Genomic DNA, 13744 nt, shown 5'->3' on the forward strand with positions numbered 1-13744 from the left:
GGCTGCGACAGTTGAGGACTACGGACTGACGAAAAAAGCTCCCACAAGAAAGTCTCATTTCTATTTGTTATCTTTTCATTATTTTTATCTTATCTTTCTTTTCCTTATCTTTCCATTATTATTTTTACAAACGGGTTTTCACCTGCTCCCCGGGCGACGAAAGGTTCTGCTTACATGGACAGAAATGTTTCTCCTGAATAATTATCTTGCAGAACGACGATAACGCCTACGAAATGTTGTACGCTCCGCAAGATATTTTCTCGTTTGAATTGAATTAATGTATTCGCTTCACAGGCTCTTGATCATCTGGGTGTTCGACGGACATGTTTGGAACATGAAGTTGCTGGATCCCGATGTATTCACATCCTTCTCCTTGGCCGCCATGACCGAGCTTCCGGCCGCGATTCTCCTGGCACTTTTCCTCGATAGATGGGGCAGACGATGGATGGGCTTCGCCTCGATGTTCACATGCGGCGTTTTCTCCTTAATCGCGCTCTTGACTCCTCCCGGTGAGTTGCGTCGACTATTAGCGTTTTGCTAATTGTCCGTCGAAGCTTTAAGTCACGATAAATGTAAAACGATAGAAGAAGAAGAAGAAGGAAAAGTGTCGACGGAAAAAATTCAGCTTGCCGTTTGCCCGTCGCGCTTTATTACGGTCAAAGCTTCAAGTTTCATCGGAGCAAACTCCAATCCGGCGCAACCGGTACTTTCAGTACGTTGCATTTACACGATATTTCAGGTGTATTAACCGTCACCATGGCGATCTTGGCGCGCCTTGGTGTCAATGTCGCCGCAAATATCGGTTTCCAATACGCGGCTGAAATGTTGCCGACCGTGGTACGGGCGCAAGGAGTGTCGCTGATTCACATTATTGGCTACATCGCTCACATAGTCGGCCCCTACGTGATTTATTTGGTGAGTATTCCCTGGGAGATCTTTTTCAGCGAGATTCGCTGAAAACGATTCGAGGAAACGAAAGAGAAAAGAAAAGACAAAAGGAAAAGAAAAACAGTGCAGGGAAAATGAATAATTAATGTGTGTCAACAATGTTTCGTTTCTATAGAAGATAAATCGGCTCGTCAAGTATACAATCAAGTAACAAATGTAGAGGCTAGTAAGAGCCAGCGTTGTGTTGCTCGAGAGAAATATTAATACATAGAGGAAACTGATGATACCTAAAAGAAACAAAAATATACTTTAACGTGTTCGGTTCAAACGTTTCGGTTCTATTACTTGTGGATTTTCCTCGGTGAAAATTGCAGTAAATGGAAAAGAAAGTTACAACAAATGAAAAATGTGTCGCTGGTTCCAGGCCGATGTGCATCCGTCTCTGCCGCTGATAGTTCTCGGCTTGCTGTCGTTCGTGGATGCGTTCCTGACACTGACATTACCGGAGACCTTGAACCAAGACTTGCCCGAAACTCTGCAGGAAGGCAACGACTTTGGCATTGACCAGAGCTTCTGGTGGATACCCTGCATATCCTCGTAAGTCCTCGCCGACAATTTCTTTTTTTCCAGCCGAATGCAAATAAAAATAAGACAGTTATAAATCTATCCCGGCTAAAGAATCAATAAACTCCCGACGGTCAAATATTCGTGAATTCTTATCCGTCATTCGTGTGAATTTACAGCTCGCCGCAGCTGAAGAGGTCACTAAGGCGGCAGCAGGAGCAGGGTATGACGAACACAGCCTTCCACGGCAGCATCCAGACGATCGATTCCACCAGATTATAGCGGCCATACAATCACGACGACCAACCCGCCGAGAGAGAAAGAGAGCGAAAGAAGGAGGGAGAGAAAGAAGAGGAAGAGAGACAGAGAAGTTTGCCGAATCGTTGTAAATATTGCGACCGAGTGTTACCCGCGTGTGTGATCTTAGGTGTTTCTCTTGAAGCTCGTGACGTAACGGACACGTTGAGCGAGTGTGATGTGCGGTGACCGAAGCGGATCGGACTGAGGCGGATTAATTGTAAGTAGACGACGGGGTGTAAGTGCAGAATGCACTTCCAGATATTCTCCCGGGCGCACGCTCAAATGGACACGAATGCGCGCAGAGTGCACGTTGAATCGCCAAGTGCGACAGTTTCGGGAGTGTAGAATTATTTTTCTTCCGGATTATTTCCTGACGACATACACATACATACGCACGCACACACACACATACATACACACACGTACACGCACGCAAATATACTCCCACACACGTACAATACATATTGATATTCTTATGTCTTCGATCGTCGACTCGCAGCTCTCGTGCGCGATGCAGCGTGATATAAAACTATTCAACTGCGTAGCTTTAGATTAATCGAAACGATTAATGAGTAAATTACTCACTTATATCGTGCTCGCGCATGATCTTGCAAACGGACGTCCTGCCGACCGTTCGTTGCTCGTTCCTCTTTCTCGGAGGACTCTTCCCTGGCGCGAAGGACAGTTTATTAATCGCGTCGAGATACGAGCGACACGGGGCTCGTGCACTTGTAATCTCGATATTTGTTAAACAATATAGCAGAGACTAGCCGAATCGTGCGCATGGACAAAGGGATTATAGTCCCTCTCTCTCTTGATGCATCATCAAGAGTCGTTGCGAAATTGCCATGCGCCAACGGCGACGGCAATCACCACCAATTAGTTACATAAGTAGAAAATTTTAAGTAATTTAAAGCCGACAGACAGAGTGCGGCCTTGGCTGCGTCGCGAGGGGTGTCTCTCATCTATGACGCATTTACTGCCAAACTTGAAAATTATCGAGAATCACACGGCGACCATGTGGTCGACCAGTCTCGCTGCACCGATTGCGATCTCTGCAACCGGTAGCAACTGAATTACTGATGGAAAATCAAAAAAATATACATTTTATTGCTGTTTCACGAAATCCGTTTCTCGTATTCATTCTCGAGGAGGATCCCTCTAGTTGTAGAACAAAAGCGAAAAAGGAAAGAGGAGAAGTACGAAAAGTGTTCCCCGACTTACGCCGCGGATTTCCTATGTATAAATTTTATTAATTCATATAAAAAAAGTATAGTCACTGAATAAATTGTGTTATACATTAACGTGTACGACGGAACGTCATAAATTCATCGCGTCGACGTGACGTTAATAAATTCTTGAGCTATAACGTGCCCACGCTGTTTGCACGCGGGGGACCGTAATGAAATTGAAAAGACTACAGCTCACGTGAACGATAATGTTGATGCCGGTCCACGTAGGATTTCTGGCAGCAGGGCAACGTCCAGAAACTCTGATCCTTGCCAAAGTCCTCTCCCTGGCGCAGAGTCTGCGGCAGGTCGCGGCCGAGCGTCTCCGGCAGGAACAATATGAGGGTGGCGGCGACGAAGGACACGATGATGATGATCATCATCGGCAAGCCGTCCCAGATCTTGGCCTGGAAAGATTTCGAGCGGCTCGATCAAAGTGAAAAGCGCGGCTTCAGGCATGACGAGAGATCGAAGCTTCCTCTTCTCGCGCGAGAAGAATCAAGAATCAATTTCACTTCGATTAACTTGATCGATCGATCAAACTGTCAACACTAATCGCTCAATTCCAGTCAATTCTGCTCGACGACAAAAACGACCGATCCAACATTCCAACGGGGTAATAATCGGCCGATTAAGTTAATCGAAGATGGTGTGAAATTGGCCTTAGAACAAAGTACGGAAGTTTACTCACCGCGTCCACGACATACGGCGCGAGGGAGTGAGCGATTATGCCGATTATGTGAATCAACGAGACGCCCTGCGAGCGTACCGGGGTCGGCAACAATTCGGCGGCGTACTGAAGACCCACGTTGGCCGCCATGTTGAGGCAAAATCGCGACAGCACCGACATCGTGAGTATCGCCACGGCTGGACAATAAAATGCATGAGATCGCGTTAGCAGACGAGCGCTCGATATTACTCGAAGGCATATAGAGAGGCCTGTCCCCGCCCACTCACTCGACTGCAGCAGCAACTCGGCGAAGCTGAAGAGGCAAGTCATGGCCAGAGTGATAAATCCGCAGAATCTGCGGCCCCAACGGTCCAATAGCAACGTCAGCAACAGCCCGGCTGGCAGTTCCGTCGCACAGGCGAGAGAGAAGGACACGAACACCGAGCTTTGGATCAGCTTGAGAGAGTACATGTGGCCGTCAAACGCTATCACCGTCAAAGACCTGAAACGCGTTGCGAAAAATTTATAATTTCATCGGTGCTCAGAGAGTGCCAGCTTTATACGTGACATATATATGATAGCAGAAGTAGCATGTCCGTTGCTCTTCGCGCCCATTATTTACATTATTGTTGCTGATGTTGTTGTAAGAGGATTCTTTAATTTTCACACACTTAAAGCTGATCTTCAGAATCCGAAATTCTGTTGAGATAAAATTCACTTGAGATTGGTAGAGAAGAGAATTAGAAGAAATTGTATCCTTTTGTTCATTTGGTCGATCGAAGTTTAACTCGCGAGCAGCCCTCAAGCAAATTAACGATATCATCTTGGCCAAGAAGAAAATGCGAAATTTTTATTTGAAAAATAGCGCTGTGTATAAATAGCGGGCATGAATTACCGGATGTCTTGCGCGATCTTGAAAAATAATACGCGATGTAAATTGAACGGATCTTCGGGCTGCGGGCAACCACGTGGTGCGCGAGAAGCTGCCAGATCTCGAGGCTTCTTATAGAGAGAGGTATTATAGGTGGATCGTGTCGTATTTCGGACGAGATGTTACATTTGCGGGACAGAAACGCGTTATTCTCTAAAATTAATATCGCGCGACGTTGAAGGGGACGTTGTTTTCGCGAAGGGGAAGCCACATCAGGCGCAACGGAAGAAGATCGACAACTACAAAGGTCGTACTCACCATATGAAGATCAGTAGGATAGCGTTCTTCGCTAGCCGCGGTGACCTCAACAGATCGAAGATGGTCGCGCTCTCCGTGTGAGTATCGGACGCGGTCAAGTTTCTCTGCGAACGGGATTAAGACGGACGTGGATTAAACGCTGCGCTCGTGTTCCGGTCTCTTTGGATCGTCAGCGGGAGGGTGGGAGGAGGGAGGCTTTGTGTTTGGTACCTCACTTACCACGAAGATCTCGTAGATGCGCGCATCCGGGCTCCTCTTGTTGACCTTCGCTATCCGCCGCAGCTTCTGCACCACTTTGTCTATTCTGCCGTTGGCGACGAACCATCTTAACCGTGAAACAGTGTTCCGTTCAGCAGAAAGTACAGACGACAGGACAACGGGTGACACGGTGAAATGACCTTACGGGGCACACGCGCGTGGGAAGTTCAAGTTGCGTCCCGCAACATCCCCAATACCGCACCGCGGCGGTATTCGCTTGAGGAATTTGATAAATGTCGTATTTACTTTCTGCGAGCACCGATCTCTCGTCTACAAACTGATCTTTACCAAAAGTTCTCTCATGAATTTTACACATATATATATATATATACACCTTTTTCGTATAAACAAACCAAGCCGATTTTACACAGTCATATAAAGATGGATAGACGATGTGGTAAGAATTCCTCGAATGAAGCGAAGGCGTTAAGTGCGAAACCAAACAGACGGAAAGCTGCAACTACCTCGACCGTGAATTACGAAATTTTGCGCACAGCGACGGCGTCTCGGCTAAATGGGGGAGAAATGGGAAAATTGACAGAAAGAGAGAGAGAGAGAGAGAGAGAGAGAGAGAGAGAGAGAGAGAGAGAGTGTGTGTGTCGCGCATTTACCGAGCGCTCTCGGGAAGAATCCAAGGCGTGATGAAGACGCTCATCATCGGCACGGCGGTGATATAAGCGAAGAACTTCCAGTCGGCTACGTAGTACGCGGCCCACGGTAGCACCGTGCTGCCGAGAGCGAAGTAAATGCCGAAGGCGACATTGACGACCAAAGTTCGTCTCTTCACGGCCATGTATTCGACCACTGCGAACCAATTTCCAATTCGGCATTTCATTAGGCATGTCGGACAAGTGTCGGCAGATTCATGTAACATCGGAACATCTGATTGCATAATTGACAACCCGGCCGGCCACGTCGGCAATAAATTCACGCACTCGACTAAAGTTCGCGGCACGACTATTGACTAGACGACGGAGGAGATCTCGAAAAGCGTCACCCACGCGCACGAAATTCGCCGGAGAGGTCTCACCGATGATCAGCGGTATGTTGATGCAATTGTCGAAAGCCAGCCCGGTGAGAAACCTGCATAGCGAGAAGGACCAGAAGGTGCGCGCGCTCGCGGTCGCGATGGAGGCCAAGAGGGCGACCGCGTTGCACAGCATCAGCGCGGGGATCCGGCCTTTGTGGTCGGCGATCCATCCGAAGACGAAGCCGCCGACGATGGAGCCGCAGAAGAAGATAGCCTGTGCCGTCGATATGAGATATTCCCGGTCGCATACCCAATCTAGCTAATCACGAAGGTACCAGGATCAGCGTGGGGATACAGCGCCAGTGAGCTCTGTCATATCCTGCCGAGTGAGCCCTCGACGAGGCAGATAGATGGGATTGCTACCCTCAGATTGCTATCGTCAGTCACGCTTTTTCAGCGTTTCAAACGGAGTGTCCCGATAAAAGAAACATGATGAAAGAAACAAGAGATAAAATCCGTATGTAATTATACGTATGTATTTCTTTTTCGTCAAGGTATTATCAACGAATACTATCGTTTACTATCGTTTACTATCGTCGTGTGAAAGTTTATCGAAGATCCCTCGCAGTCACGGCATTCTATCTTTAGAACTCATATCGCCAGATGATGTAACTGACGTGCTATCTCGCGTTACCTTCGTTTCAACGCAAGTTTTGCATAGAATTACCGGGCTGTGGGGCGAGGATAAGGCAAGTTTCCCTCTCTGACCCGCATTTCTTGGTTTTTTTTGCGGCTGTGCTCCTTGGAATATATTATCTTGTTCTCATACATTTAACTTTACTTTTCTCATTTTTATCATGTTGCGTCTCTTTGTTCCCTTTTCCAACTGCATACGATGTTTTACTTATGTCTAGCGATTGTTCCTCATGTTCTTCACTTATCATCGTATCGCGTTTAAGATTCTCCTTTGTACATGTTAGCGATTCATCTCTCTTCAATTTCGTTCATTTCCTTTCCTCGTTGTGTACCTAAAGGGATTCTACCCTGAGGTGAGATAAATCTATCTACCCATCTGTATTTATCTCCTTGAGGACTCACTCCAGTGTGTATTATAGAGCTCACTGGACGCAACGTCACGGTCGACGTCGAGTCGTAAGCTCTCGAGTACACGCGATGCATCGGAATTCTTGACGAACGTTAAGGGTAGCGATTATAAATCGTCCCTGATGTCGATCTCAACGATGAGCGATAATTATGAGAAACATATTCGCGCAAATGACAACGCGATTGGCAGCGGTTCGAATTGATAGTGTGAGACGCGATTTCTTTATTGCTGTGATTATCACCGAGGAGGACCGCGATCGTGATTACGGATAATTGCGTCGATCGTCTGGAAGAATAGCCGCTAATCTTCAGTCTTATTGTCTTATGGCGCACATGGCGCACCCTAGAGGATACTTCACCTCAGCCGCTATACTGGCGTACGGGATCTGCGTGAAATTGTACTCCCATCTGCTGCAATCCACGGTCTTGTTTGTCTTCCATTCGATCGAGCGGATGTCACCACCGCGGCTCAGAATGGCGGAGAAATCCAGGTCCTTCCGATGGCACTGATCGTAATACGGATAATTCTGGGATTTAGGTATGCCGAGTTCGATCCTGTGAGGACACAGTGATGTAATTAGCGCGAAGAATGGGACGCATAGAGAAGAGCAGACGTCGAGAAAAATAAAGAATTCGTCGAGACAGAGAAACATTGACTTCTTTTTTTCCACGAACAATATCACGAGGAAATCTTCATGAATAATAAATGTCGACAAAAGTTTTACCTTCATTCCTGCGCGAAGTGTCATGAGATCGGTTCGTCCATGAGGCGAGGGAATTAACAGAAAGAAAAAGAAAAAGCGCACAGGAAAAAGAAGATACAGAGAGGAGAACAAGAAATTTGTCAACAGACAAAAACACGCTGGTTTTTTCACGAATGATATTGACGAAAATTTTATCTTTGTTCCTGCGTGAAGAAATCGATAGAAAAAAGAAGATGTAGAAGAGAGAAAAAAATTTCGGCAGATACGAAAACATGGCATTATTTATTTTTTTTTTCAAATTATATCGATGACGTCGAATGTCGACGAGAGACCTTGGACGGACAATAACGACGAAAATCCTACCTTTGTTCCTGCGAAAAATTCGGTGACATCAGTTCGTCTATCCTGCACCAATGCTCGAGCGGCACGAGAGTGAGGAAGAACTGCGAGAAGTACAGGACGGCGTACGCCACGCTGTAGGGGAATAACGCCAACAGAAGCAGACATTGGTACCAGCCGAAGTCGCCGACGTATGGCAAAATGTCGTCGAAGGTCTCCAACTTGGGCCTTAAAGTGGTGGTCTCGGTCGGGTCGGTGGGGTCTATGGAATTCTTCACGCCGTTCATGTTCTTCATAGCTCTGAGGTGGAATTAACATTGTTCAATGAATCTCGCCTTAACTCTACTCTCGCGAGCGCCGGATTTTGTCGGCGAATAAATTCGGTTTGAGCGAGGACCTATATATGTCGTATCACGGAGGAGGGAGAAAGGAATATTCCGATCACTCAACGAGGCGAGCGAAATTTTAGAAGACACTGACTCATTTCCCGGCTTATTCGACCGATAACGCGATTTCTCTCCTCCCTCCTCCGCCGTCCTAACTCTCTCACCCTCGTCTTTTGTTCACCGACACAATGCGCTCGCTCGTATATATATATATATATATATATTATGATATGTAGCGAATCTGGTCACCCGAGCCGAGTTGAGCAAACGTCGATGTGATAATGAACAGATTGTGCTGACACACGTGACGATCGACTAAGATTGCTGCGCGAAGCCGGTGTAATTTGAGTTTCCCCTCGGGCGTGTCAAACGGCGTCTTAAGTGGAAGCGATCCAAACAGTCAGTGTCGTCCGAACATGATGAGATCAAGTGCCTCGTGACACGCGCCTCGATCGAGAGAATTAGGAAGATGAAACTCGAGTTTGACAACCCGACGGACGACAATTAGCGATATTGAACGACGTCGTTTTTGCACGCTGCTCGCTCGTCAATTTAATATCTAAATGGCGGACGCGCGTGGTGCCGTTCACTGATGGCATATTGCCACGTTTTATCGGTTTCTGCTCAAAAATCTCTCAGAGAGAGAGAGAGAGAGAGAAAGAGAGAGAGAGAGAGATCACACAAAAGGATTATTATATAACGATTATATTGCATTGATTATATAGCGATATCGCAACGCGCGTTTCTCATCCTCGTACGTTCTCGCGCGTGACCGAAATGGGTGACCGACATCTTTTTGTCGTTTTTATCAACGAGTCAGTTCCTTTATTCCCGCGAGACGAAAATATCTCATTCGCGGCATGTATTTGCAGTTTGCAAGTATCAACGGGTGCTTCGCGGGAGGAACGCGCGTAAAGTCGACGCTCACTCAAGGAACGGCGAGATATCGAAAGTAGAGTTAAGGGTCACTGACGACGCTCGCCGCTCGTGCATCGCGCCGAAGTGACTCGGCGCGCTTGATAAATCCGCTGAAAATATTTGCCCATCCGACAAGGAGGCAATAACTGCAAGATTGTTACGGCCGCTTTTGATGTGCACACGCTCGCCGCTCGCGCGGTTGACCAATTTTCAGCGTCTGATGTTAAGTTCATTACTCAGCCTGCTTGCGTGGCTGATAAGCTCGCGTATGTACAGTGACGAAAAGTACAACATGCGTCTAAATGGCAGATAGAGGATGAGCTGAGAACACTTGAGATGTTTTCGATAAGCGTGTTTCCACTCATATTACGACGTTCAATCGGCTATCTACTAAGGTTAATTAACAGAGGTCTTTCACGAAGGCCGTCATCCATGGAATGATTCCATAGTCTCAATGACGGAACGTACATACGTAACCGTGGCCGGTAACTCAATGTCGCATTTTGTTTAAACAAATTAAAAACGCTCGCGCGCGCGCGCGCGGTCAGGTCGGCCATCGCTCCGCGCGTATCGTTAACCTTTCCTCAATATACAGAGATTTCGCGTGTTTGAGCACTTTCCGCGAAGTTGGCCGCTGATACCGCCTGCGATAATTCGTATTTCAAACTTGCTCTCCACTTTCAATCGGCCGAATATCGTGCGAGGCCGCACGATACGTTGCCTGTCATGGTTGACACTCACCGGTGCGACCAGTGTCTGGCCAACTTACGTGCAAAACGTCGTAACCAAGTGCATGTGACAAGTTAAAAAAGTTCATTAAAGCTCAAAGTTTATTAAAAGTCAAATCGAAGCGTCAACGGCAGCTGGCGACCGACGATCTCGCGATCCGCGTTTCTCGCCCCCTTCGCGGCGACGGAGGAGACGAAGAGTGAAAGGACTCGCTCACGAGGAACTATCAGACAGTTCCGTATGATAATTTTATCCTGTTTAAGTGATAATTTTTCCCAGGAAAAATCACGGGAGAAACAATAATACTCACACCTTCGTCGTCGCTCGGTTTCTCAGCCGTATCCCCGTGTCACTCGCGGCAACGTCGGCGTCGGCGTCACGGAAGAATGATATTACGAGAGAGGCCACCGTCGCACTAACCGGCACGAGGAAGAAAGTGGCGTAAGGAATGATATTGCGAGCTAGTTACGAATGCTGGCAAATGAGAAACGTAGCGGCTTAGTGGCTTCGGCGAATGACGACTCCAGGACGGTGTCCGGTATTCAACTATCGGAGGCACCGGGGGGTCGCGAATCGATCGACGATGCGCTACCACTGCGGCACCTCAACGACTTTAAGCGACGACGTTGATGATGACGAGGTCCTCTGTCGCAAGGCACAACGCTTTGTGTGAAGAGGAAACCCGATGGAGCACCGTTGATATACGAGCCCCCCGGCACGGAACGCGATATATTTGCCGTAGTGTGGTGTGTGCGTGTGCGTGTGCGTGTGCGTGTGCGTGTGTATACGTTCCCGGCGGCGGTGACATGGCGTTCTTATCGACTTCCAACTTGACAATAGCTCGATAATCATTGGTAATTTTGCACACACGAAATGGCATGTGCGTAATACAAGTAAAGCAGTGGTCAAGGAAGGAAGGGAAAAAGCTTGAGTTTTTTCTCCGAGGTGAAATTAAGGAGTGTTTCAAACGAAACTCGTCTGATCTCTCGAAGGAAGCCTCGAGTCAAACGCGACGGTATCCCGCGAGATGATATATTATCGACTTCAACGATCGACGTCAACTCGCAAGATGATGGAAATAAAGAAGAGCGGGAATGAAATGTCTCCGCAATGAAATGTCTTCGAGCGAGATGCAAACTTTTCCAGAAAAAATCATAATTCTCGAGGCGAAGCAAACGAGACGAGATATCTCGGAAATTTCGCGTGGACATTCCAAAATCGATGATAGCTCGACAGTCGTCGATAGATTCGACAACTTGGTGAATGTGTTATATTGGAAGCAAGACGAAGGTGAATCAAGAAATTAAAAATGCTTTTTCAACGCGTACCATTACAAACAGACACACACACACACACACACACACAAATATATGCGAACCTACCTCTTCCGTTGACCAGCATGAGAAACCCGTTCGTCCAAATGGGTTCGCCAAATTCACTCGCCGACACGGACACGTACAAGTTTTTCGTTCCCGCCGCGCCGGAGTCGTATGCAAATTCGCCACTCGCGCACTTGAGGAAAATTGGCACCTCGCCGCGCCGCGCCGCGTTCGATCCGCGTTACGGATCTACGCTCGCGCAAGTCCGGCAGGTTCGTCTCACATGACACTTCGGGATCTCGGGATCAATCGATTGTGCTGGAGAAATCGATCTCCTCAGGGTGCGACACGTCGCCTAAGTCGCGAGACGCCGCGGTTAGACGACTAGAGCCGGCGTCAAAGCCGGGAGCGGCGCAGCGCGGCGCGGCGGTTCAGGACTTCGCACCGAATCACGCGATATGAATAATAAATGTCGGGCAGGATTAATCGATCGTCCGATCGCTATCGTCTCTTTCCTATTTTCCTTTTTGTCGTCGGAGGATGCTCGCGGGGTGACCGCGCGCGCGACCGTCTTCTCGTGTGTGATGAGACTTCTTCTGCGAGTCGAAACTGTTTCGTACGTCATTCACATAAGCCGGTTGTCATCGGTCTCCCTCTCCCTCCCCCCCTCTTGCTCTTTATTGCGACTTCTATACCGCGGGTTTGCGGTTTATCCGACACGCGATTGGAACGAGCCAAACTCGCGCGCCAGAAATAGACGACGCGAGAGAAGGTCGATAATCGCGTCGTTTTCCGCAATACGACGTTAAACGCCGGTCGTTCAATACGATTTCACTACGTCGCGTGACGTGCGTGCGAGAGGGCGACGCGGACAGCCCCACTTCGTGGTGAAATTGCGAGGAAAGTATGTATGAGAACGTCGCAGTCGCGTACTAACGCGTGTCTCCTAAACAGGCGGCAATTTTCTACTGCAATAATATTATCGAGAAAATTACGAGGACTCGAGAGATAAGCCGAGAGATAGAAAATATCGCACTCATCGCGTCCCGCAAAGTCCACGTGTTATTTTCCTATTGCGATAATTGGCGGATCATTTTAATTAGCAATTTAATCACCGATATTTTATCATCCGCAAACACGAGACCGTATTGTGTAATTATTCTCATCGGTCTCAGCATCGCGAGGTGCAAGTAGAGCGAGAGAGATCACGACTTTCCGCGAAGCCTCCAATCCTGACATTGCCCGAGCCCAAATTTGAGAAGTCTGCTTTCGACCTCAATTGTCTAGATTCAAAATCTAGATTCCGGAGGAGATTTCAGTATGAAGATTTAATTTATGTAGAAACTGAAATCCTGCTCAGCTCCTCCAAGTGGCAGAAAATGTAGAAATTGTAGGGACTTTTAACAGGACCTTCGGCAAAGCTGAAAGTAAAGTGCAATTAAAATAAGTTGATGAGAAGAAGGCTTTAGATTAACAGAATAACGTTAAATGGAATTGAGATGAAAATTATCAAAACTCGGGATGCAGATTTAATTTATAGGGAGGGAGATTTAATTTGCAGAAACGAAGGTGCCCTCGACACCTTTTTTTGTTAAACCTCGAAAGTGCTGTAGGTCGAAGATACGCGCAAAATGTAGTTCATATAGACTTCGGAGCGTTAAGTTAACGCAAAATGGAATACGAACGCGGTCGAAAGTGGCATAAAAATTTCAAGTTGGATGGTTGGACACGAGGGAGAGAGTCTATCAACGCGAACGCGAGAGACGAGAGAGAGACGGTCGTCGAGCGCGTTTCAGTCGTTCGTCGCGAGGTGTGCGATTAGCCGTCTCTGGGGATAAAGAAGCTGATCGTGATTCAAAGGAATCGCCGAGCTGTACACGCGAACAAGACAAGTCAGATGACGTATGTTGCAATAATACGGTCGCTTATTAATAATACCAAGGTCTGCGTTGGATCTCTCATTACACTCGACGCTAAGCAGCAAATCTGCGTCGGTCGAACGTCAACGCGCACAGACGGGCGGTACGCGAAATTTTTTTCAACTGCAACGCCCTTGCGCTTTGCAACTTCTCTTTTATCCACGGTAACGCGATTAGAAGTGTCGCCGATAGCTTACCGTTCAACGGTAATTGCATCCTCAACGGACCGCTCTGCTAAAAAGACCGCTGCGACCGCTT

The 13744-nt window shown here is 47.6% G+C and overlaps 2 protein-coding genes across 6 annotated transcripts in view; one reads left to right on the top strand and one right to left on the bottom strand.

The window, feature by feature from the left end:
- LOC105181737 (carcinine transporter) overlaps positions 1 to 2878 on the top strand; it is a 43234-nt gene extending 40356 nt beyond the window's left edge. For all 4 annotated transcript variants that reach the window (XM_011138711.2, XM_025304550.1, XM_025304549.1 and 1 more), the window contains exons 7-10: positions 295 to 509; positions 740 to 915; positions 1313 to 1485; positions 1632 to 2878. In XM_011138711.2, coding sequence (XP_011137013.1) covers positions 295 to 509; positions 740 to 915; positions 1313 to 1485; positions 1632 to 1734 — 667 coding nt within the window. In that variant the 3' untranslated portion in view covers positions 1735 to 2878. The remainder of the gene's footprint in view (positions 1 to 294; positions 510 to 739; positions 916 to 1312; positions 1486 to 1631) is intronic.
- A 112-nt stretch (positions 2879 to 2990) lies between these two features.
- LOC105181735 (organic cation transporter protein) lies at positions 2991 to 12158 on the bottom strand. 2 transcript variants are annotated; one of them, XM_011138705.3, is made up of 10 exons: positions 11631 to 12158; positions 8240 to 8515; positions 7532 to 7727; positions 6129 to 6387; positions 5710 to 5902; positions 5060 to 5165; positions 4841 to 4944; positions 3939 to 4153; positions 3673 to 3848; positions 2991 to 3388 (listed from the first exon to the last, which is right to left on the bottom strand). In XM_011138705.3, the coding sequence occupies exons 2-10, from the start codon at positions 8509 to 8511 to the stop codon at positions 3170 to 3172; spliced, it is 1740 nt and encodes a 579-aa protein (XP_011137007.1). In that variant the 5' UTR covers positions 8512 to 8515; positions 11631 to 12158; the 3' UTR covers positions 2991 to 3169. The 2 variants fall into 2 exon arrangements, with proteins under 2 accessions (XP_011137007.1, XP_025160336.1); XM_025304551.1 differs by lacking the exon at positions 11631 to 12158 and adding an exon at positions 10561 to 10943.
- Between the last annotated feature and the right edge of the window lie 1586 nt (positions 12159 to 13744).

Source organism: Harpegnathos saltator, unplaced genomic scaffold (assembly GCF_003227715.2).
Source record: "Harpegnathos saltator strain DR-91 unplaced genomic scaffold, Hsal_v8.6 scaffold626, whole genome shotgun sequence".
Classification (NCBI taxonomy): domain Eukaryota; kingdom Metazoa; phylum Arthropoda; class Insecta; order Hymenoptera; family Formicidae; genus Harpegnathos; species Harpegnathos saltator.

Excerpts from the sequence above, each read along its gene's own strand:
- LOC105181735 (XM_011138705.3), bottom strand. The coding sequence starts at position 8,511 with ATGAAGAACATGAACGGCGTGAAGAATTCCATAGACCCCACCGACCCG. Across the intron at positions 6,388-7,531 it reads ACGCCAGTATAGCGGCTGAG|CTAGATTGGGTATGCGACCG; the intron begins GTGAAGTATCCT and ends CTTCGTGATTAG. Across the intron at positions 5,166-5,709 it reads ATTCTTCCCGAGAGCGCTCG|ATGGTTCGTCGCCAACGGCA; the intron begins GTAAATGCGCGA and ends TTCACGGTTAAG.